This window comes from Cydia amplana, chromosome 11 (genome assembly GCF_948474715.1).
Source record: "Cydia amplana chromosome 11, ilCydAmpl1.1, whole genome shotgun sequence".
NCBI lineage: Eukaryota > Metazoa > Arthropoda > Insecta > Lepidoptera > Tortricidae > Cydia > Cydia amplana.
In genome coordinates this window covers 5,976,553-6,003,041 of record NC_086079.1, presented here as the reverse complement: position 1 = coordinate 6,003,041, position 26,489 = coordinate 5,976,553, and the positions used below count along the sequence as shown (strand labels likewise).

Sequence of the window (26,489 nt, the reverse complement as noted above, 5' to 3'; positions counted from 1 at the left end):
CCAACGCTCAAAACGTATGGTGCCTGCAATACAGCCACATCTTAATTATTTTTTTAAGGACACTTTTCTTATTTTTTTTAATTAAGGCCTATTCTCAAAACTGACAAATCTTGAAATGTGGCCGTATTGCAGGCACTAGCTGCGAGATCCCTTATTGTGCTACATCTGTTGACTGTGCGCGCGATGTGCGCCGTATACGCAGATAAGTCGGAACCTGCGTTGCGTCACGACGCAAACTGGTTTGACCAATGGCTAACATTACGCTGCGCTCGTACACTTATTGCATTCCCGTTCCTGTCGGCCGGCGGTGTCGTACAGTATATTGGGTTCAATAGATACTACTTAGCAGAATATTCTGAGACAGTGGGTACGAATAGTGTTGTCTTAGTTGTTAGCAACTCAAGACTTTTTAACCGCCTTCAAAAAAAAAGGAGGTTCTCAGTTTGACCTGTATGTATGTATGTATGTATGTATGTATGTATGTATGTATGTATGTATGTATATTTGTTCGCGATTATCTCGCGTTTGGCTGAACCGATTTTGATGCGGTTTTCAGAAAAGGGTTTGTTACATTCTGGAGAAGGTTTTAGTATAAATAGATCTGAGCTGATGCTGAACCCTGGCTGTACCTAGTGGAACTCAGGTTTGGTGCATCATAGACACACGCTGTTTTGGCCATCCGACACGCCTTGATGAGCACTTGGGAGAGCAGTACCCAAGATAGAGCTGATGCTGAACCTTGGATGTACATAGTGGAACTCAGGATGTACCTAGTGGAACTCAGGTTTGGTGCAACATAGGGACACGCTATTTTGGTCATCCGTCATATCTTGATGAGCACTTGGAAGAGCAGTACCCAAGATAGAGCTGATGCTGAACCCTAGTTGTACCTAGTGGGACTCAGGTTTGGTGCAACTTAGGCGCACTCTGTTTTGGTCACCCGACTCGTCTTGATGAGCACTTGGGAGAGCAGTACCCAAGATAGAGCTGATGCTGAACCCTGGCTGTACCTAGTGGAACTCAGGTTTGGCGCAACATAGGCCCACGCTATTTTGGTCATCTGTCACATCTTGATGAGCACTTAGGAGAGCAGTACCCACGATAGAACTGATGCTGAACCCTGGCTGTACCTAGTGGAACTCAGGTTTGGTGCGACATAGGCCCACTTTGTTTTGGTTAGGCGAATTGTCGTCATGTGCCTATGTTGCAGAGTTCCACTAGGTGAGTCGATCAACTTTTTTCTAACCGCCTTTAAAAAAAGGAGGTTCTTAGTTTGACCCGTATGTTTGTATGTATGTTTGTTCGTGATTATCTCGTGTTTGACTGAACCGATTTTGCTGCGGTTTTCAGAAAAGTGTTTGTTACATTCTGGAGAAACTTTCAGTGTACAGTACATGGATGGTTTGAAAAACCAATTGGACCCGGTAGGTGGCGATGCTATCGGTATACCTACCATCAAATTGAAGTTGCTGAAACCGATTTAGATAAAATAGTGGGAGTGGGAGTCGGAGTCGGACTCGGACAGGGAATGGGAGTGGGATTGGGTCTGGAAGTGGGAGTGGCAGTGAGAGTGGGAGCAATATTAATACAAATCGTTTAGCCATCACATTATGTTTTGTCGCGATTATCATCGAGTTAGGCCATCAGTTCAGCAACATTAGTAGGTAGGTAGTTACTTACCAGCCCAAAACTAAATAGAGATCCTAACAAACTAGTACTTTAGCCCAAAACCTAAAATAAATGATTCACCTATCACTAAAAAGTAAAAAATAAAATAAATTAACAAAAAAAGAATAAAAAACCTAAAAATAAACAAAAAGAAAACCAAAACAAAATAACTTAATATAATTTCTTTTTAAAAAAAAGGGAACCGCCTTCAAAAAACTAACCCACTGAAAAGCACAAAATAATTTTTATATGGCACCCCTATACATGTCCAGTCCCTATATCCCGTCGTAATGCAAATTTCTGCCAAAAAGTAATTAATACCTAATAATAAGAAAATTAATAATCATCCGGGTAATTACTTAGTTTTTGAAGGCGGTGCCAAACCAATCAGAAAAAAATACGAGTATGTAGTATAGTATAGTAAGTATGTCTTTATAATACAAGTACGTGCAGCCTTCTTCGTTGTCTAAAATATCGGTTCTCTAAAATGTTGGTTTGGCACCGACTTCAAAAACGAAGTAATTACCCGGATGATTATTAATTTTCTTATTATTAGGTATTAATTACTTTTTGGCAGAAATTTGCATTACGACGGGATATAGGGACTGGACATGTATAGGGGTGCCATATAAAAATTATTTTGTGCTTTTCAGTGGGTTAGTTTTTTGAAGGCGGTTCCCTTTTTTTTAAAAAGAAATTATATTAAGTTATTTTGTTTTGGTTTTCTTTTTGTTTTTAATCTAAATTTCAAGAAGTCGACTCGTTTTTACTAAACTTTGCGATGAAAAAACTTCCGAGTTTTTTTAAGTCCTGAGACGAGTTATTTATTGAGTCATATTTTAAGCGTAAGTAACTCAAAGGTACTCGAGCCTCCGAATAAAGACTCCGCCAACTATTTTGTAGATTTTATCTAAATACTAGTAGCGGTAAAGAAAATAAGCGCTATTGTATGAACCTAACCCATGAATGTTACACTACCTAAGACAATACATTTTCCAAGCCACTACTGTGTAGATGACTACACTGTCTTAGTAAACTTCATACTTATAAGAAAGTCATCATGTCATTGGCGTATGCGTGACATCTTTACATCAAAAGATTAACCAAATCGTCCTCTAACTAAACCACTAAAAAAACTAAAATCTAGGGATTAGTTGCCAAGCGGACCCCAAGCCTCCCATGAGCCGTGGCAAAATGCCGGGATAACGCGCGGAAGATGATGATGACTCTAACAAAACCAAAACGAACGTGAAACTTCAAAACCATCTTCCAAGGATCGCCTTGCTCAAGGTTGCCACTTAAGGTCCTCTTAGGAATCGTCCTAAGAGGACCTTAAGTGGCAACCTTTTAACTATCCAAGGCTGCAAGCGCATGCGTCGCCCTCCTTCCGCGACCGCATATGGCAAGGGTTTCAAGCCTGACCATGCACGTTTCAATAGCTGCGCGTGCGATTCGTTCTTAGATAAACTAGTGTAACTAGGTCCTTCTACCGGCCTATCATGCTAGCCAAGCTATTAAATGAATAAAGTATGAATGTGAAGTCGAGGTCCTTAACAAAGTGTCGTCAACGCCATGTCAAAAATTGCAGGTAGACAAACCAATATCAAGTCGTGGCGTGTGGGGCACGAAATGTACTGACTAAGTACGTATATATCAAGTCAATGGCTGCGAAAAGTTTAACAACTATTGTCTGGCGAACCCTTTCTGTGACTAAAAATACTCGAAACTCAAAATTTAATTGTATGAACAACCTTTTCCACGCTATTTTTTCTCAGTTTATTAATGACGGAAATAGTAAGTAAATAGTTGGCCAGAATAATGTAATGACAGGTTTTTCTGTAGCTCGGCAAGCCAAGTTAATGGTGATGCCGTGTATGGCTAGGAATGGAAACGGAAAGGTAATGTGGGGCTGTATATGAACCGCATGGTGGTTACGAAAATAAGGCCAAATATGCAGCGGAGACTAGGCTAGGAAAATGTGGTTAATTGGAAGGCTTTTAGGTCGGTGGGCATATACGAGTGCCGAAAGGAAATAAACATATTTTAGTTAATACCTACTAAATTAATTGAGAAATGGGGTTTAGATGAAATATGGCATTGATAAACTGAAGACTATAAAACCTAATAACGAAACTGTAAGGCGTTTTGAGAAGTTTAGAAAAGAATTTCGCTCCTAAAAGCTAGCGTTTGTGTTTACAGATTCTAAACCCAGGAATCCACAGAAGTGTTCGAACTAGGTTAACAATTTCAGAATGCTTTCAAATAAATATAAGGTTTAGAAAGGATTTGTATAGCTAATGTATATACTTTGATTAAGTTAAGAAATAAGAAAGTGTTATTTTATGCATCATCATGGTAAATTATCTATTTATATACAAAAAAAGTATCTATTTTCCTTTTGTTTGTCTCCGTAAGAAAAACGAAAGGCCTATGGGAAATAAACGCACACATTTTGACGCCATCATGAAAAGACTATGGTATAATATTCAAATATACACACTCTTGTATTCATATTATATGCGTACCTACATTATTGCGGGAAAAATCGAGTTGCTCTCGAAAAAAAGACCGAGAATAAAATACTGAAGGTACTTACATAAAAAAAAGATGGCAGCCATAAGGAAATCCTGAAGCTCGCTTTATTAGCTACTAGAGCCCGTACCATGAGTCACTGACAGTGTCAAAACTGACATATACGCTATCGAGAACGTAATTTACATTCTATACATCTCGTTCGCACTAATATGTGAGTACGAGCGAGATGTATAGAAAGTAAATTACGTTTTCGATGCCGTTTATGTCAGTGCCAAACTGATGGTAGCCGTATAAAGCAATTTCTTTCATTTACGATTATGTATTCGGTATTGACATATATTGTTGATTCGACACAGAAAATATTTACGTATTGAATTTAAATAAACTCAACCATTTTCCTGTCAAATAACGCCATCTGCCGCCTCGAGGCGCAACCGTCGAGTATTTAATTTCCGCCCTCACACATAGATGGCGCTGTCACCAGATCTAATAAACGTTTGCTCCGGAAAAGCGCAAATCCAATTTCTCGCGCCAATAAATATGGAACAGATTTGGTACGATTGGAAGGAAAAAATTGGATGCCTCTATTGGGTTATTTGTCTAAGTGTGCGGGAATCGAAATCTATTTTGTATTTATAGGAAGTGTGTTTAGGGGTGGATTATTGTTTTTGTTCTCCAGTTTATTGCCTCCATAGGCCCGAGGATTACATTGGAACTTTGTATAAAATAAAAAATACTCATTTAATATAAAGCGTTATTTGACGGGTATTTTTTAATACCGGGTCGGTGGCAAACAAGCATACGGCCCGCCTGATGGTAAGCAGTTACCATAGCCTGTGCAACTCCAGAGGTGTTACATGCGCGTTGCCGACACTTTCTGATAGAAAAGTTATGCATATGAAGTATAAGGACATTGTAATAATAAAATGCTAAAAAAATCACTACTCACATCTGGCTAATTGTTATTGAAGCAATCTCATTCATAATATAAATTATGAATTTTAGGCTCAGATATAACACATTTTCTAAAACATTTCTGAATGAATGTCACAGGCTTCAAGCAAAAGGTCGGGGTGATTGGCATTTTCAGGTTATTTTTATAGCCGTGTCATTTGGCTAAAAATAGACTAAACTTTCCGCGAGCCGTGCCTTAATACTGTTGCTACCTTTTTACGCTATTCACTAAACTTTCTGTCTCTGTTGAGTTCTTCACCAGAACAACAAGATCTTGAAATCTTTAACAATTTATACGTAGGTAATAGGAATACAAGCACGCTGAGAGACCTTACACTAGCGTCTTCCGAGAGTCGGCGTCTAGTCAACTCTGTGGACTGTGCAACTGCGCATAGGGTTGCCATACGTCAGGATTTGTTCGGACATGTCAGGATTGTTGACCCTTTGTCCGGATTGCGGCCGGACTTGGCAAAAGTCAGGATTTTTAGGAATGACCTCATAATCAGTACACTTACAATCACAATACAGTACACCGCAGAGCGCAGCGCGCCGCCGGGGCGTCGTTCAAGTTACGCCAAATCTCTGTTACAAGAAATGTCAGTATTTTTAGGGTGATGTTAGGATTTTTATCAGGACATTTAATTCTTCCATAAGGCAACCCTAACTGCGCAGCGAAACCATTATTTTTTCACAGCGCTCTAGACGTCGACGCTCAAAAGACGCTCCGGGTAATCATTAAGCTGGTTTGTTTGAAGCAACGCGCCCGTTAAGCTTTGTATACCAAAAAACAGTTGGGTATTATCATTGGTTGTGCGAGTCGAATTCTCAAACGCCACTAAACCGAGACCTCCAGAACTATCACAGCTACGCTTAATCTATAAGAGCTTATATTGGTTTTCCTGAGCCTTCGACGATTTTGAGATTGGTGGGCAAGTGGAATTTCGGCTGACAAGTCAGCCCTGAACGTGACATTAAAATTCTGCCCTTTGGTTACCGGGTGGAAGTTTGAGAGGTCATCGTGCTTTTGAATGGAAAGAAGTGACCCGAAAACTTGGTAAAGGCCATCAAAATACTACCTGTAATTACACAATTATTTTTTTCAACTTGTTTTTTTCACGACTACATTCCTTGTGTTTAGAAAATCTTCCTTTTTGGAACCAGGCACCGTATTTTTTACAGAGTCTACAAGGAACTTAATGAATGACGTTTTAAAAAATAACACAAATGAAAAAAAAATATTTTATTGACACGTGTAGCCTTATTGTAGCCACTTGAAGCATATTTTTTACCGAATTGCAAAAAGCAGGTGGTTTTTCTATCGTTTAACTAAACAATAATCTCTTGTCTACCAGTTAAAACAACATCTCCGTAAAACTGCGCTAAACCTACATCATTTAGTTAGACCCATGCACGGCCCTAAATAAAACAAAAATGTCACCGCACTAAGTCTCTTACCACATCGTAACTTTCCTTAATTTGGAGCCTACACGGCCACTTTCCTCGTAAACCACACATGGCCGAACTTACCCCTTAACGGAGGAAAGTAGGTGGAAAATTGCGGCCACTGGACTCGTGTAACGATGACATAGCAATAAAGAGAATTTGCAGGCAGGTAATAAATGGAATGCTGGGGAATCTTCGATATTGGTTTAGGATGGTTCTTTTGGAGCAAAGTAATATTTGGGGGATATGATAAATCCCCCAATAATATGAATATTGGCGAGATTTTTCCGTTTTATGAAGTACTATACCTACTTGAGTTATTAATGAAACGTTCAACATTGACTAATTTGATTTATCTCACAAACTTCTGAAGACAAATTGAAAGCGTACCGTAAATGATCGAGAAACGAAAGCTTTTATCGAGATTTACAAAGCAAATATAATAAATCACTCTTCAATTAATATGCCAACGGTTGGCAACGGATGAACTAAAACAAAAGGGTGATTTAGGTTAACGCATTCCAGGGGTAGGAAACTAGATCGTGACCTGTCAATATTAACTTTTCCTTGGACCTAATCAACGCTTTAGTGTACAGCGACCTTAATTAAATAGATATAAAGATTATATTTATACGTGCATGACAGGGAGGGATGTGTGATCTCACGCGATTTTGGTATTCGTGTTAAAGTTGGCAAAGGCGTGGTGTGGTGTTGCAGGTAATTATTATAACACTCCCTGCCGGAAAACGACCAAGCGTAATTTTAGTGAGTTGTAAAATTTTGACGTGAAAATTAAGCCAAATGAACTACTATTTTAAACACGAAACACGCGAGAGTTTGTAGTATTTTTTATCATACGCTCTTTTTAGGTCAAGGGTCAAAGTTTTGCCATTATCATTATTACCGACTTGCGAAACGGAACAGGAAGCACAATGTTAAATTGATAAACAAAATTCTACGTAATCATAATTTGTGATTTTCACACTACTTATTTAAAAAAAAACTATATTTTTTTGATGTTAGATCGGGTTATTTAGGCTCTGGCCAATTGGGCCAAAGTTACCCTATATTGGGTTAAAGTCTTCCGACCTTACTTACTTTTAAGTAATAAAAACCGAAGAGCAGGACTTCATTTCAGTTGTAAATTAGTAGATTAGTACCCGCAACTTTTCAACAGCGAAAAGAGATTTTTTAGTGTAAAAGCAGCAAATAACGTTGTTTAGTGTCAAAACCAAGATTAACTCAGGTCACGCGACGTAGATAAGAATCGACCTCAGTTTCGTACGAGATTTGTCACGACATCATTATTGGTGGGTGATCATCGCTCGGTAGGGGTGTGGTTAGGTTTATCAGTGACGTTATGATTATGATAACGCGTTTAACGCAGAACGGTTATCGGAATAATATTATGGATTTTAGCGAAAATGTCACAATCTACACGTAATAGCTAACGGTAGATAAAAGCGATGATGAGTCAATATAACTAACAATAAGATTAGTTATATACTTATGTATGATAAATGTTACCGAAGTACATGTACCTATATCTATTTAAAATGTAACAGTACAAACGGGTTATGTATCATTAAAACGACCGCTTAAATCATATCCTAGGGTGGTACTAACAACGGTAAAAGTTTCCATTTTTAGCACCGCATAATTGTACTTTAATCAACGTCGCGAAAAAGGTTGTGCACCCCTGATAAACATACCAGAAATGCTGCTATTTTATTTACTATTCGACTCACTATCACCAAACCAAGTCACAACTACTCGTTTTATAGAGCCTTTTCGGCACGCTTCCCTCGAGTTTCGAACTCTTGCTGTCTATTACTTCCCGTCGGGCGCAAAGTGACAGGCGGCGATGCTGTGACATCAGGAACGGCGGAAACAGATGGAGATGTGAAACTTACTGTGCCACTGTTTATGGAAATGTATTGATGGATTGTTTGAGAAAAAGGAAAAAAAGCGGCCAAGTGCGAGTCGGACTCGCCCATGAAGGGTTCCGTATTTAGGCGATTTATGACGTATTAAAAAAAAACTACTTGCTAGATCTCGTTCAAACCAATTTTCGGTGGAAGTTTACATGGTAATTGTACATCATATATATTTTTTAGTTTTATCATTCTCTTATTTTAGAAGTTAGGGGGGGGGGGGGACACACATTTTACCACTTTGGAAGTGTCTCTCGCGCAAACTATTCAGTTTAGAAAAAAATGATATTAGAAACCTCAATATCATTTTTGAAGACCTATCCATAGATACCCCACACGTATGGGTTTGATGAAAAAAAAAATTTTGAGTATCAGTTCGAAGTATGGGGAACCCCAAAAATTTATTGTTTTTTTTTCTATTTTTGTGTGAAAATCTTAATGCGGTTCACAGAATACATCTACTTACCAAGTTTCAACAGTATAGTTCTTATAGTTTCGGAGAAAAGTGGCTGTGACATACGGACGGACAGACAGACGGACAGACAGACCGACAGACAGACAGACAGACAGACAGACAGATAGACATGACGAATCTATAAGGGTTCCGTTTTTTGCCATTTGGCTACGGAACCCTAAAAAGGAAAGAAGGAAATTTCATGTCCTCATGATACCTGAGTTGCGTTGCGCGAAACTCTGTCTTATCACTGTGCTATGGTTGTCTATTACAGTTAGGTGGAAAAGTACATGCTGACAAGCGGATAGGTGAAACTACAGATGTGCAAGTTGCGGAAAGTTTCCATAAAATTCTATAAATTCTCGGAAATTTCATGAGACTTTCACCAGGGAAATTTAAATTTAAAATTGGAAAGTTTCAATTCTCATACAAAAATGTAAGAAATTTTCCGAATTTTTCCTACGTTAAATTTCTGAAACATTTCGCAATTTTGGAAAGTTTCCTTAGGCACATCAGTAGGTGAAACTGAGAGCGAAAGAGGCTTGTGAAAAATTGATGATGGCTACACAGTCGAAGCAAAGGTACTTATAGGATTCTAATACTTCAGACAAACATGACAATTGGGATCATGAATCGAGTTTTGCTGAACTGTCTTTTACTTCCCACATCAAATATGCATATCATAAATATTGTTTAAACGGGATTTTTAACATTTAATGTCTGTCAAGTGGATAATTAAGCGATGCTCAATGAATGGGATGGATCAGGTGATGTATTTATACAAATACGAATATATCCCCCTTCAGAATCGATAAAAGCCCAGAGATGTCTCCGCCTAACATAGTGCCCTTGACAATAGCGTCAATAGCTATTGATTTTGAGCGCCGAATTTAGTTACGGAAATAACTATTGCGTGTATTACAAATTCACGATGTATTTCTCATAATGTTTTTGGCGTACTTTGAATCTCATTACAAAATATGTTGCGGATTTGGCACATTCCATTCAAAGATTTTACACATAATTATTATACTAGAGTACCTAATATTGTATAGTAACTGGGTGCCACTGTGGAAATTACAGTTACGCACTTTTAAATCTCTCTAGGGCAATGATAGGAAAAATGCTATATGGGTTTAATCTGACAGCACTTCGCGGCACTCAGCGAGGGGGCAAAGCTAGAGCAAAGAGTGGGCTACTCGTATTTTTATCTTTGCGCGATCTTTTAGAAAAAAGCTATCCGTTAAGAACTTATGTTCTTAATAGTACATTATTGTCGAGGTTCGGAAGTAGCTACTTGCAGGCTGAGGATTCGTTTTAAACGGACGACCTTGGGAGTCCGTTTAATTGAATCCGAAGCCAGCAAGTAGCCTTCCAGCCGAGTCATATATAGTGCTTTTCTCAAAAATGGTGCAAGAAATAGAAATATTTTACAGAACTTACAGAAGCAACGTTCTAATTTTCCATTAATTTTCACAGAAAAAAATACAACCATTAAAAAAATTAGCTTGCCGCCTTTAAAAAAAAAGAAGTGTATTTTTCTGCTGAAACTACGCCAACCTATTTGAGATACCTAAATAGTCGCGGTACCAACATTAAGCCTGTAACAGACTATCGCACCGCACCGCGACCTTGGAGCGTCGCACCCATAAGTGAGAGCGAGAAAGAGATATCTGTTTCTCGCTCTCACTTATGGGTGCGACGCTCCAAGGTCGCGGTGCGGTGCGATAGTCTATTATAGGCTTTATAATAATAAGTGCTGATCATCTGTTTGGCTGTTTAAGGGACCTAAGCCTTCATTTGATATGGCCATTTGAAGTTTTAAAAAGTTTGGAACTCGTTAAATAATGGAATTTGTATGCGACATTGCAGTCCCGAAATCGAGACTGCAATGTTTTTAACTTTTTAATTTTTTGAATGACCATAAACTACGCACTTCGCGACCTATTTTTTAACCGGTAACGTCGACTTTGCCGTCCATTTTTGAGAAAATTTTATTTACTGTCATAGCAACTCTGTTAGGGCTGATTTAGACGGCGCGCTCGTATACGATTTTAGTTACATTGCGGACTGTTGGTTACCTACGTCCAATTTAACCGACCGATTAAAAACCGCAATGTAATGAAACTCGCATGCGAGTCCTCGCATCGTCTAAATGAGCCCTTATGCCACTATCAGAATAACATCATTATGTACTTTTAAAGCCCCTCGAAACATAGGATAATGATAGGAAAAACGCCATATGGGTATAAAGCTGACAGCACTTCGCGCCACAATAGTTTTCGAGGGGCACTCAGCGACAGGGCAAAGTTGCAAGGTCTGCACTCTACTCTAGTGGGCTATTTTTATTTCGACGCTGTTGAAAAGTAACGATCAGTTTGGTACCACAATTTTTAGTTATACAGTGCCAAACAATTGGCAGAAAATGTCCATATTATCATCATTCATATCCATGTCGGATGCACCCGGATAGATGGGCCAAAGTAGCGACCGAATGGGCACCACAGATCATCCGAGGCAGAGGCAGACCAAAAATGGTGGAAACGACCTGGACTCATTCTGTGGCGACTGGCGGGAGCATGCACAAAGCCGTGATGAGTGGCGAAAGACAGGGGAGGCTTTTTCCCAGCAGTGGGACACAATATAGGCTATAAAAAAATGAAATATAGCAAGCCAGTACTTACATTGATCATGTTCTTGGCGCGTTCGATGGCCTTGGTGTCCTCCTTCTCGGGACTCAGCCGGCATACCCTGGCGCGCCAGTCGTTGGCACCCGCCGCTTGCAGAGCGGCTAGCCTGCAAGCAAACACAATCGTTATTACGTGGTAATGCCACTAATGTCAAAAGGAGTACAGTAGTCGCCTTCAGATATATATAGTCGTTTCAGTGAACGGTCTAATAGCGAAGAGTCTCGAGCAACAGCTAGCACTAGGTGGCTGGATCAAGGGTCAGATGAAGAAAGCGGTGATCTTGGACACGGCGCGGATAGTCCGCTGGTTCCTCTCTCTGCGGCCCTGACCACCGGCAGCTTGGGCCTTGCTCCGCTACTGGCGGCACAATCGGAGTAGCCAAGGCCCTCACAAATGTCTGAACACGCGTCTATTGTCAGGGCGTTAAATTAAAGTGCATGTTCAGATGTATTTGACCACCTCGGGAGCTCCGATTTATCTGATGGCGACTGTACCTAATACATTGGTACATTGTAGCCCAAAGAATATGGAAATTACTAGATTCAACGGACATTAGATCACTTGGTCGATGTGGCACTCAAAACGTCTCATAATTCAATATATATATAAATAAATATGACATGGTTCTACATGGCATAAAAGCTCTCCAAGGAGCCTCTACGTGTTGGATCTATATCATCACGCAAGCCTATCAAAAGACCGGGATTATAGCCCCGTGAAATCCAAGGAGATACAAATAATAAATATTACTTCTATACACCTGTGAATTTTAGTATCGTAATTAACACGTAACATATTAGTTATATATATATATAACACTTTTGTGACAATTATTACCAAGGTTGTGGAAATTAACTCAAAACTGGTAAAAATCCCCCGATCAAAATTCACTTTGAAACCCTGGATGACGCCTGGACTTCTTCGTTGTATCCAACACCGTGACAGGTTACATTTAAAATCAAAACAGTATCCACATGATGCAGTATTGCAATTAACCTACAGTAGATACAAGAACTTCTGCAATAATCTCTTAAAAAAACTAAAAGAACAACACGAAAAACATGAACTCTCTGCTAATAACCATAATACCAAAAAACTATGGAATGTAGTTAAAAATATTTGTAACCTAAATAGACAAAACACTTTACCAATCGAACTTATTTCGCCGCCAAATCCTGAAGAGTCCCTAAATAATTGTAATAGATTCTTTTCATCCGTAGGTCAAAAACTAGCTAGTAATATTATCTCACAATCTGGAACGTCTGAGGAAGACCTAGCGCGTAATCTGCAACTAAGTAATGGAACAGATAAATCCTTTTTTATGCAACCAACTGATTTCAAGGAAATAGATGCCATTATCACACAGCTAAAAGTCGATAGTGCACCAGGCTTGGACGGGATTAATAATAAGCTGATAAAGTATGTTAGAAATTATATTATTGTTCCCTTAACCCACATTTACAATCTCAGCCTTGGCTCCGGATGCTTTCCGGACCAATGGAAAACTGCATCCGTCACTCCTATTCATAAAGAGGGACCAAAGGATATTCCTGGTAACTACAGACCGATATCTCTTCTCAGTGCGTTTTCCAAAATTTTAGAAAAACTAGTTAACAATCGTTTAGTCCATTATCTTGAAAAATTCAGTCTTCTGTCGGATCGACAGTTCGGGTTCAGGCGGAACAAATCTACGGAAGACGCCACATCTGTTCTTATCAATCTAATATCATCCTCCTTGGACAATAACCAAAAATGTATTGGCGTCTTCCTAGATCTTGCTAAAGCATTTGATACTGTGTCTATACCAATTTTACTTCGCAAACTTCAAAATCTGGGCGTGCATGGAGTCCCATTGTCGTGGTTCGCAAGTTACTTGACGGGAAGAATGCAACTTGTCAGGGTAGGATCGTTTAAAAGTTCTACTGAACAGGTTAAATTCGGAGTTCCGCAAGGAAGTATTCTTGGCCCCACTCTTTTTACGATATACATGAATGACGTCCTCAATCTCAAAATTCCAAATGCTGAAATTCTGTGCTATGCAGACGATACGGTAATACTTTTTAATGATACATGCTGGAAAGACGCAGTCACCACAACAGAAAGGGGCATGCAAATAGCATCTAACTGGTTCCGTGCCAATCTCCTAACCCTGAACTGCAACAAGACTAAGTTCCTCTGTTTTCACAAAACCGCCTCGTCACAACCATCTTTCAACCCTACAATAAAAATCCACTCATGTACTGACTTTCCCACAAACCCCTGCAGCTGTAATTCTATTGAGAAAACTAATGTTATAAAATATCTTGGTCTTTTAGTTGACGAAAACCTGAACTTTAAACACCATATTCATAATCTCTCCGGAAGAATCAGAAAGTCAATATATATATTCAAAAAACTCCGTAATTCAGCAGATGAATCCCTATTAAAAATGATTTACACTGCGCTTTGTCAGTCTGTGATCAGCTACTGTATTACAGTTTGGGGAAGTGCAGCAAAGACTTGTATGTTGGAAATCGAAAGGGCCCAACGCTCCGTTCTAAAAGTGATGCTCAAAAAATCCTATCGGTTTCCAACCTCTGATCTCTACGCCCAAGCTCAAGTTTTAACCGTCCGACAGCTTTTCATACACAAAATCTGTTTATACACACACAAAGTCTCTAAAACACTGCCTTTATATAACACCTTAGTTAAAAAACGCATTTTCAATCTACCAATTCCCGAAGTACGTTCCTCATTTGGAAAACGTTTTGGAGATCGCATCAGAGTGACAACTTACAATTCCATACTTAAACAGTGTAACCTTAGATCTAGCACCACCATAGAAGCAAAAAATCTCTTATTTAAATTCTTAAGTTCTCTTAGCTATGCCGAGACAGAAGCTATGTTAGATAGTGTACTTTAAAATTAATGTATACATAAGTACTTAACTATATATAATATATAGTTTACTTTCTTTGTGATGCAATATGATTGTTAGTTATAAGTTTATTTTGCCAAAAGCTGGACTTTATGTTAGTAACTATCATTCTGTTGGTTAAAATGTATTCCTGGTACACCGCGACACAGGCGACGCCTAGTGCGGAGACCCCGCCACACTCTGTAATTTGTATTTTTGGAAATAAAGATTATTATTATTATTATTTGTATGTCTTTACCATATCTCGGGACCATGGGGTCCCGGACCTTTGGGAGGCATGCGTGGGACCGAAGCCAACAGCGCAGAGGCCCTTTAAGACAAGTTTGATGTCATGTAGAACGCCTGCTGGAACCCATTCACGGGTACATCAATAAATACCCGTGAACCGGTCTCAGCAGGCATTGGGGCTATTGTAAGAAAAAAAGAAAGAATTCAGGGCTATGGATGAAGTTTGGCTGGAGCTTAAGATTGGTCTATTGTAAAGAGGTCGGACACCTGCCATAACATTGTGTTATACAGTGTTATCGAGGCAGGCGGTGACTCGCCACTCGCTAGATGGGCACCTGATGCGCCATCGTAAAGACGGCCAGGCGCAACACCGGCATGAGCGGCTCAGGGGTGTCGAGAGGTGTGCTGCGCTTTCTCCGAAGTTACTCGCGGCGTTATGCCCTTTAACACTTCCACCCCTGGAGCATATAGCTCTAACGACTCCTCTCTGGACGGCCAATTAAGGCAAGCCAGAGCCGAGAGTCCTGCGGGTCCCCTTGGGGTCCACTCCGACCGACGAAGACACGCCGGAGACGGAGACCCTGACCGACTCTCTGGAGCACTCGGGTCCGTGGGGTCGTTACTCCCCAACAGCTCGCCACAAGCTGCCCTGCGGGCTTATTATTATTATTATTTATCTTTTATTATTATTAGGTAGATATTACAGATCACAAAAGGACCCTTTACCTGACCTTTACCCGACTGGGTCTTATCAACTCATTAGTAATCACTTTTCTTAATTATTTCAAAGGTTAGCAAACGTAATATCATACCATCGTCTATACTGGTAACTCATAAGCCTTATTGCAAAGCCATAAGATTCATCTCTGGTCAGTTAAGAGTCAGGTGTTTTAGTAGGTACTTCTAACGTAATCTATTCTAGTTCTATACATTGTTATCTGTGGGTTTAAGTAAAAAAAAAATATTGTAGAATAGAGCTTAGTAATTTCTTAAAGCTTATATAGAAGGGTTTTACCCAATAACCATGAGGGTGGAATGAATGATGATTCATGAAATAAATGATGTAGTGTTGTAGTGTTTTCGCTCTTTATTAACACGTGCATAATGTTGATGGTTTTATATACAAAATTTTATTAAATAAATAGGATTTAAATATTAGTTATGTAGCCAATTTTAAAAGTTTTCAGCTTCTTGAGATGAGAGCTCGGCAAACGGCAGGTACGAATACGACTCCATTCTTCAAGCCACCCAAAAAATAAAAGAGTTCTTAGACCACTGAAAACCATATTTGCGTCTCATTGAGATTCCCAAAGCTGGTGATGTGTAGACATCAACGGTTGGCTCTTATTCTTAAAAGTTTATCGAACCCAATATAGATATGATGGTCGTTGGTGTTTACGTGACAGCGTGATTAAAACACTATTCGTCACTTTCAGGCACTAGGGGGTCGGAATATCACCCCTTGAGGTTTGCACGATATGCATAGCTATACCATGAAATGGCGGCGTTTCTTGATCTGCCTAGGAATATCTCGATATGTCCGATTTTGCGATCTGCCGTCAACATATACAAATTGTTGGGTACTGGGCAGGTTAGGTAGGTCTAATAAAGAGTATGTTATCATTATAATGAGCACTATATAAACTAAGGTATCAAATAACTAGTGCGAATGACCTAATAGGACGATACGGTATTACGGGAACAGTAAGGAAACGATTGTAATAATTAATGTGCGACTGAGGAATATACAGTGTGTAAATCCAATACGGGCGAATATTTAAACGATGGTTAGCATAGGACCTAAAAAGTATATTGAGATAGATTTTACTTAGAAATGCATTGAAAATTATAACCATACAAAATAATTCGGCCCGCAATGTAATACACCACACACGTTACGGGATACGAGCTTTTTAAAGTAACTGTCAACGCTTGTTGGCAGTTACTATGAAAAGCTCGTATCTCGTAATGTCATTATCATCTTGTTTCTTAATGTTTACAGTACATTGCTGCTCGGTACATGTGGAAAAAATTAATCACGGGGTCATAATTAAGTGTAACTTAAAAAAACATCTTAATTAATGATAAGACGGGTAAATTCTATATCTAGTTTAATTTATTGCCCGTATTTGACTTACACACTGTATACATATTTACCTGTTTTGTTACACTTGTGTAGGTATCTAATTAGAGTAAATAGACTCATTAATAACAAAGAAGCGTTTTATAATGTTTATACACCTGAAAAGGTAGGATTTAGTCGTGCGATCTATTTAAGTCAAAAATTTCTTACACTAATCTGTCAATTGGATTTAATTCATTCATTGTAGTAAAATAGTATTTAGTTGTTATTGTTATAATTATAATCATCGAGAAAGTTCAGACACACAGGATGTGAGTACAAATCCTTTGACTCGTAATTTTATTATAACACTGCTGAAGGTGTCGAAAGAGGAAGATTGCTTAATGTTTATCGTGACACATGTTGTATGAGTATGCCAATTAAATAGTCTCAAAGAAATATATTTCTACAGCCGGCAAAGTTTCTTTCTTCTCTATTGTGGGAGAGACATCATATTATGGCCGTTTTTTTAGGGTTCCGTACCCAAAGGGTAAAAACGGGACCCTATTACTAAGACTCCTCTGTCCGTCCGTCCGTCTGTCACCAGGCTGTATCTCACGAACCGTGATAGCTAGACAGTTGAAATTTTCACAGATGATGTATTTATGTTGCCGCTATAACAACAAATACTAAAAACAGAATAAAATAAAGATTTAAGTGCCTCCCATACAACAAACGTGATTTTTGACCGAAGTTAAGCAACGTCGGGCGGGATCAGTACTTGGATGGGTGACCGTTTTTTGCTTGTTTTGATCTATTTTTTGTTGATGGTGCGGAACCCTCCGTGCGCGAGTCCGACTCGCACTTGGCCGGTTTTTTAATGTAAAACCGAAGTGGGTATGGTTAGGGCCCGGCCACATGTCAGCGGTGCGGCGCCGCCGCCGCCGCGCGGCGCGGCACCGCAGAAATCTGCGGCACCGCAAACCGCTCTGCGGCGACGCCCGCCGCAACGCAAAATTTTGCGGTGCCGCGCTGCGGCGCCGCAAAGCGGTGCGCGGCGCCGCGCGCGGTGCCGCAAAGCGGTGAGTTTCGCCGCGCGCGGTGCCGCAAAGCGGTGAGTTTCGCCGCGCGCGGTGCCGCCAAGCGGCGTGCGGCGCCGCGTGCGATGCCACGCTGCATAGTAAAGAATAAAATTCGACTAACAGTTGTTTAATCAGACATGGGGATCCATGTGTTCTGCTCTTGCTGTTGTTATAGCGATAGCGGTTCGCCACAAAACGCTGCAAATGGTGTTAAAGGTATGAAAATCGGTACGATTGATCTTTAGGACATTTGAAACAATTTGACCCGAAGCACCAACAAATAAAAAAAAACCAGAGGAGTTGACGTCATCTTTTTTTGTATGAAATTAAAAAAAAAAATGTTTAGTAACCTATCGTGTGTAGTATTAAACGAAAGGGCTTTCTGAGCTGATTCCAAAAATATATCAATCATTACATTTGAGTCATTTTTTTTAAATTATAATAAAAATATTTTTCAAAACATACCAAGTTTGTGTTTCTCCAGATACAATACCGTTAATTTTTTTTGTTAAATATACCTCAAACCTTTATATTCATTGTATTTGTTTATAGCCTGACCAGTAATATATGATAATTGTCAAGAGGGCGCTGTTATTCTCATGTATAGGATGACAATTCAGTGTAGTATGAAAAAATTAGTTCCAGTGAAATTCCGCAACATGGCGCACCCTCAATAGATCCTGGTTCACCTATAGTTGTGTAAAAGTAGGTACCTACTTTGTTTTGTAATTATAACATGATATTGCACCGCCTACAAGTTATCTGATTTGCCCGAAGGTTGACTGGTAGAGAATGCATTTTAGCATTAAGTCCGCCTTTTGTACGTTTGTATTTTCGTTTGTGCAATAAAGATTAAATAAATAAATAAATATCTAATTCTAATAAAGCAATTTTGAAAATATTTACATTTAGTATATTTGTTTTCATTTTTTCTACTCCCGTACCTTTATTTGTCATTTAAAAGGTCGTACACACACCTTTAAACCCCTATGTTATAGTTGTCAAGACAAGTCTTTAGTCTATTCCCCAAAAAAGTATTTGTGCATACACGCAGTATCTTTTTGGTACTTTTACGATACTTCGTGTAATCACCACTTAAAAAATATTGTACGAAATACATTGTTGCCAACCTAATTTTAATTGTCATCTCTGACAGATGAGTACTAAGTGCATTGCTGCCAATTTACAAAATATTCATTAGGTTCTATAGTAGAAACAATAAAATTCCTTCAGAAGTCAGAACGCGCATGTGACACCCGTAATATAGCAAGATCCATAGACTACGAACACCGCTTAGGGTTGCTTGTTAGTCTCCATAGGCTACTGTGGCCAAAATCGAGAAAAAAAAAACTATCCAAAATTGTAATTTAACTAAGAGCAAGCACCAGGGCCTCATGAGTTACTAGCTAGAAGGTGTCGCTGACCATACGGCCGTGGGGCGCGGGGCGCGGTGGCCGGGTCGCGTATCTTAGCTGTATACTTTTGGTTTGTTTACCTACATATATGTCCTATATGATTCCACTTGTTTAAAGTATTATTTTTGTTGAATGAAAAATATTTGTTAAATTTACAATTTTTTTCAAAGTAAGTGCTTGGTCGTAGAAAAAGTATTGTATGGAACGTTGTTTAACTGAGTCAAAAAATACTCGTGGCGTCTTTATAACAATTTTCGGCTTCGCCTCAAATTGTTACTCACGCCACTCGCCTTTTTTGACCCCTCTTAAACAACGGTTGCATAAAATACTATTTCAATTTTACAAAGTGTAATAATACCCCTGCCAAATTACTCATAATGTCATTCGGGTAAAATAAGAGTATTGAAACTTGGTTTACATGTCCCTATGGTAATATCTAAGCTTTAAGTAAGAAAAAGTTCTCATGAGTGGGGGGTGGAGAACTCGGGGAAAGGGGGGGGGGGTTAAAGGTGAGTTTTTTCAGTTAATTCTTACATAGATAATTTTTACTACGACTTATAGATTCCGAGATATAAGCGACTTTCTGGAAAAACTATGTTTTCTATTTAAATATTTAATTGAGAGATTCATAGATCACACTTTGTAAAATTGAAAAATTAAAAAAAAAATACTTCATGTAATTATTTTCAAAATTGCTTTCTTAGGGTTAGATATGAGGATATTAGGTATAATTTGAGGTATATTTTACAAAAAAATATTGAACGGTATTGTATCTGGAGAAGCCCAAACTTGGTATGTTTTGAAAATTATTTTTATTATAATAAAAAAAAACGACTGAAATGTAATGATATGATATTTTTGGAATCGGCTCAGAAAGCCCTTTCGTTTAATACCACACACGATAGGTTTCAAAACAGTTTTTTTAAAATTCCATACAAAAAAAAAGATAACTCATCTCGTTTTTTTTTTATTTAATGGTGCTTCGGGTCAAATTGTTTCAAATGTCCTAAATATCAATCGTACCGATTTTCATACCTTTAACATCATTTGCAGCATTTTACTGAATTTCTCGGTGTACTGCCAGCGCTATTAAGAAGGCGCAGAAATAAAGTATAATGTTCGTATAATGAATGAAGATGCAAATCATTTCAAAAGAAAATACCGGCGCGGCACCGCAGAAATCTGCGGCGCCGCACGCCGCTCGGCGGCACCGCGCGCGGCGAAACTCACCGCTTTGCGGCACCGCGCGCGGCGCCGCGCACCGCTTTGCGGCGCCGCAGCGCGGCACCGCAAAATTTTGCGTTGCGGCGGGCGTCGCCGCAGAGCGGTTTGCGGTGCCGCAGATTTCTGCGGTGCCGCGCCGCGCGGCGGCGGCGGCGCCGCACCGCTGACATGTGGCCGGGCCCTTATTGGAGTTATAGTTCGTTGCATCACTACATAGTGTAAAACAAAGTCGCTTCCCGCTGTCTGTCTGTATGTATGCTTAGATCTTTAAAACTACGCAACGGATTTTGATGCGGTTTTTTGAATAGATAGAGTGATTCAAGAGGAATGTTTATGTATAATTTGTTAACCCGTGCGAAGGCGGGTCGCTAGTTTAAAAAAAAATTACCTTTCGGCGATGGTGCTTCCTCGGTGCGGCATCTCGGCGTGCGTGGCGCTCCGCTGCACGCCGCCGCCGAGCCTGTAAGCAAACAACAATAACAATAAGTGTAAGGCCTGAGTGGACGCTCGAGTTAGGCGTGCAGCGGGGCGGGGCGTGCGGCGTGCATGTTAAACAAATGCAAACGTATAGGAGCGGCCTTAGTGCACGCTGCTCAAATCACTTGTGAGCCCGACGCCACGCTGCACGCCCCGCCGAACGGTCCGCTTCGAGCGTCCACTCAGGCCTTACACTAAGAACTATTGTTTACACGTAACAATGATACATACTACATATATAGGAGCATTCCACGGGATTGACTCGTGCGAACGCCTCTTAAATGTCTGCGTTTTAATCGTTGATTACTATTTTTTAGAAGTATTTTTTGACATGGGAAAATACATAAATTCGCGACGAGACAGGATAGATACTCTGCTGCTGAATAACTAATATACCAGTATTATCCGTCCATAATTCAATAAAATAATATTGTTATGAAAAGTTATTCATCGGGTACCGGTGTTACATATTGAAGCTGATCTAAAAGAAAGTTGAAAGTAAATGTTACCATTCTCAACTCAAGTCTCGTAGCTTTTCAGCTGCTATTGTAAAAAAAGTACGATATGCAACGATTCATCTGTTTGAAATTCAGTTTCACAAACCTACTGGGAAATCTTTACAATTTTTTAAATAAGTACCTAATAAGAATGATTCATTTCATAGAAGGACCGGGAAGTGTCCTAGTTTACAGATACTCCTATAAATAGATAGCACTTAAGGAGTGATTCCTTCTATACTCAAACAGATATTTAAACATATGTATGTACTCAAACCTAATACGCTTGAGAGTAAAATATATTAGTAGTGCCAAAGTACGCTTTGATTCTCAACAAAATACTGAACTAAATATTAAGTAATGTATGAACAACACTTACTTAAATAATTTTGTTACTACTAAATAAAGTTTGTAGCAGGAAATAATTACATACCGTTCTTTGTAACTAACATTTAAACACAAATAAAACACCAATCAAATTACCTCAAGTGCTCAAATTTATCTTTCAACGACTTAAAATTATAAAGTCTATCTTCCATAGATCTCACTGATATCATGACCTCCATTTTGACCACAAAATAAACAAATCTAAAACACTACACTAGTAAACACTTCAAACATTTGATTTTATAAATAAAATAGGAAATTGAAGTCGTCTGTGTCCCCCGGCGACTGTATTGACAATGACAGAATGACAGATAGTGACAGAAGTACATTTAGAATGCGTTCGGTTCTGATAACGCTTGTGCTAGTAAAGAGGACAGACTATTATCCTGTTGGGATAACAATAGGTAAATTATGTTTGTTATTGTACTTATTGTGATGACTAGGCCTATGCCTATGCTATAGGAATACAAATAACTAATGCGATTTTGCAAAATTTACATGGTTCGCTCGAACACGGTTAAAAAATAGTCGTCAAAACCAAAGGATATTAAAAATTACACGCTAAAATCCACGTGGTTTATTTGAGTGAGTAATAAATCACAATACTTTTATTACACATTCCTTATAACTCGAATACAGGTAAAAATACGTAAAAAACAGGCGAACTTATCGCTAAAGAGCGATCTTTTTCAGACAACCTTACGAGTGAATTCTCTACGTCTATATTTTAAAGCGCGTATTAAAATTAAATTTACCTACATTATTGTAGGTATAAGGAGTATCAATTCATAACAATTTAACTTTTCTAACTTACAATAAAATATTACGAACAATAAACATTTTAAGCAGACTTTTAAACACGAAAAGCCTATTACAATATACGCAATCAAACTAAATGTGCCGTGTTTTTAGGATGTTATCAATAAAATTTCTTTAAAATTTTCAAAATGATTATTTCTCATTCCTCAAAAGAACTAATATATTTCACAAATTGTAAATCACAATACAAGATAACTTGTGTACGTGTCATTTTCAAGTCAACAAAAACGCAATATCCATACCGCAGTTATTATTAGAAATGCCGTTAAAAGTTATCAAAAAAACAATCCCTGTCTTTAATTTTTTTTACTACTAAATAAATATACTCATTAAATGCAGCCATTGCCCAAACAAATAACTTTCTTAAAAACGAATAATACGAACCGCCAACCGTAGTCCGACAACAAAGAACCTGCAAGGCTTTCAGGGGTTTCAGAAGGCTGTAAGCGAGCGCGACTAACGGAGGCCGCGAAGCGACTGTAGGGCGGGCGGGCTATGGGCGCTTGGGCGGCTACTATGTACCTACAGTGAAATGCCGAATGCTAGTTACGTTCGAGTCGCATAGCCACGTTCGAGTTGGGGGTGAGATCGCAGGTGTATTTACAGCGTAAGGACACGCCACGTATTTTACGGTTTTGGGGCTGTTCATAAATTACGTCATTTTGCACCCCCCCACCCCTCTAAAATCATCCTAAAAACATGCCCCGTTTCCTCCTACGTCATGCTACCATCATCCGATGTCCAGACCCAAAAATTTGAAATGACGTAATTTATGAAAAGCTTATTAGGCAGTGATATGTATGTATTTTGGGTTTCAGTCAATGCAAACTGGCAATCGTTTCACAAAAAAAACATTGATCCGTCTTCGTCGACCGTAAGCGGTTAAATTGATATCTCGTTTGGATTAGTAGTACAAGACTAGATTTATTGGCAAACCACACACATCAAGCAAAAAAAGAGGAAAAAAGTTGAAAACGAAAAACAACACGTCTAACTTTCGCTCCTTTCCGAGACTCATACGAAAAAGTTACAGTGAAAACCTATAGTTCGGCCTGAATGCACCACACAATGTACCTACATGCGAAAAAGCCACCTTGCAGCCAAAGCAGCTTTTACCGGCTTCACTGTTTACACCGCGCAACCTCGCATTTGTTTATCGCTTGTTTTTCCAATATCAGCTTTATCCCCTTCTAAACTTGGTTTGTTTTGCACTGGAGTCAGATAGGAGGTTTCAAAAGAAAAGTGGATGCAATTAATCGTAATCCGACCCGCGGTATTATGTTTCGGTAGTAAGTTTTATTACATAGCTCGCATTACGGGATATAATTGTCAGGAAGTGCTGGAATTAAAACGGAACACCACTTAGACAGCATCATGGTTTAAATGTAATGTACCTATTATACGAAACGGCAACTAATCGGAATAATTTGCAGCAAAGCAACTTCTCAGAAAATCTAACTACATTGCAAATTAGTATATGACGAGTATAATATTCGTCGAGGTGAAGAAGCAAGAACTGTGCTTCAATAACGAAGGCGAGGGATTGGGGTAACAGGGATCCCCTACGATTTCTCGGACCCTGTGTGCTCTTTGTCCACTGTATAACGACTTGCCTTTCTATCCATCTGACATTTGAAAAGAAAGAGACTTAACAATATTTAAATTCCGCTATTGGTCTGTCGAATTGTCAGAAAAGAAAACCTTATGTAGTGTTTTCCGGTTTTCATTTCGGTGACGGTATATTACAACGAGCCAAATTATCTTATTAATATATCCCTTCCCTCTAAAGTTACACTTTCAAGACATTCCGTGGATTCAAACTAGAAATTTATTGATTAAACAATCAAACACAATCAGTCAATTACCGACTTCAATCCTCCTCACTCCAAACTAGACATCAAACTCGCAATAAGGTTTGGTTACCAACCATCAAACTTGCAATAAGGGGGTTTAACTAACGCTTTTCAAACACAGCTAACAAGGCAAGTTGAGTACACTCAGACTGTGTTTGGGGTAAACAAAGGGTCGGAAATTAAACAAATTCGAATGACTGTACACGGGGACGCGGATTTTTGTGTGTAAAAATGTAGAGAGCGGCGTAGATAATAATATTCAGTGGCAAGAGTGGCAACGTTTATGTACTTGTAGATTAGCTCCTGTATGCTTCTCTTTTGACAGTCGATCGCAAATTCTGAACAACTGAATTCGCTAGTCAGTCATGAAATGGCGGCGTTTCATGATATGCCTAGGAATATCTCGATTTTCCGATCTGCCGCCGACATCCATAAAAAAGTCCAGCGAATTCTGAGAGCCTATTGCGAACATCGAAAATCGAAATAACGTTATATGCCTCTCTATTCCTCTTGCATATTCATACGATAGAGAGGCCTGAATATAGTTATGTATATGCCATGAGATTAAACATAATTCTCCAGCGAGAATGCTTAAGCTGCTAATGACCAAAAACATGCAGGCGTAATTACCTACTCGCTCAAAGTTTGGTTGAATGAGTTTTGCATTTGTGTGTATTTGAGATAATTATGCAGATCATTATAATAATGCTGAATACAACAATATTAAGGTAAAAGGAATATTTGTTGAAATCGTTTGAGATATTAAACCGCTTTTCAAAAATATGCGTACGTATTACGTTTTTAACCAAAACCACCTCGTATGTTTACAGTCAACAGCCAAAATAACTATTAAGCTCGAAGCGTTCAAAATAATCTAAACACAGAATGTGTGCAGATAGTTTGAACAACCTATGTCCGCTTAGCAACTTCTGCTGTTGACAGTACTTATCTGCTCTTTCACCAAAGAAATATCGGAAACTTTACGCCGTGTTGTAATTCCAAAAAGGCATCTCATCTCTATCCTAGTTTACACATGAACGGCTGGTAGGTACAGTCCGCCGGCATTGTCGGCAAACAAAGGGCGTCGGGCTCGAACGCCCGCCAAGCGTCGGGACTGACTGTACAATACATGCGCGGTGTTGGCGCGATATTAAAAATAACAATAGGATATTAAAAAAGTGTAGGTTTGTTGCAATATGCAAAATATTTAATATTGTATTGTACGCTGTATTACGTTCTGTATGATTTGTGTCTCGGATTTCGGAATCAAATGCGCATCTATTTTTTTACAATTACAGGATCTGTCTATGCATGTATCTAATCTAAAGGGAAGCCGTTCGAAGCAAAACCACTGGACCAGTCTCTAAGAATAATAATGACGGTGCTGTAAAACGAAGAGAACCTATATTTTACGGCATTACATTTTCCATTATTTTAGGATGTGGAATGAGTGGAAAACTATAAATAAAAACTCGGTTGTTTGTACATATATATAGTCCACCCAAAAGCTTGGAATAATTTCTCCTTTAGGGGAGGTAGGGGACCATTGGGCAGTCGGGAGGCACGGGCACCTCCTTGTAAATCGTCCTGATTTATCAGATGATATCAGTACAGACAGATACGCAAATCAATTAAACAATGTTTATACCTACACACTGCTTTGCAAAAACAAGTCTATACGAAACCGCACAGTAAGTAAATATAACCTGCCGACGACGCAGCGAATGCAGAAAACGAAGTAATAAAATATTCCTGACGAGCTTTTAAATAAGCAGAGTGCGCACAAATTATCAATAAACGATCGCAGGTACCTATATAAATTCAATATTTATTTCTCTTTGAAGTATTTC

General features: G+C 39.0%; 1 protein-coding gene across 1 annotated transcript in view; it reads right to left on the bottom strand.

Annotated features, from left to right (window-relative positions):
• The window catches only part of LOC134652016 (uncharacterized), a 285,481-nt gene that overhangs the window by 31,906 nt on the left and 227,086 nt on the right, over nucleotides 1-26,489 (bottom strand). Inside the window, exons 13-14 of the mRNA XM_063507169.1 lie at nucleotides 20,995-21,066; nucleotides 11,673-11,784 (exon numbers count right to left, since the gene is read on the bottom strand). Of these exons, the coding sequence (XP_063363239.1) occupies nucleotides 11,673-11,784; nucleotides 20,995-21,066 (184 nt within the window). The remainder of the gene's footprint in view (nucleotides 1-11,672; nucleotides 11,785-20,994; nucleotides 21,067-26,489) is intronic.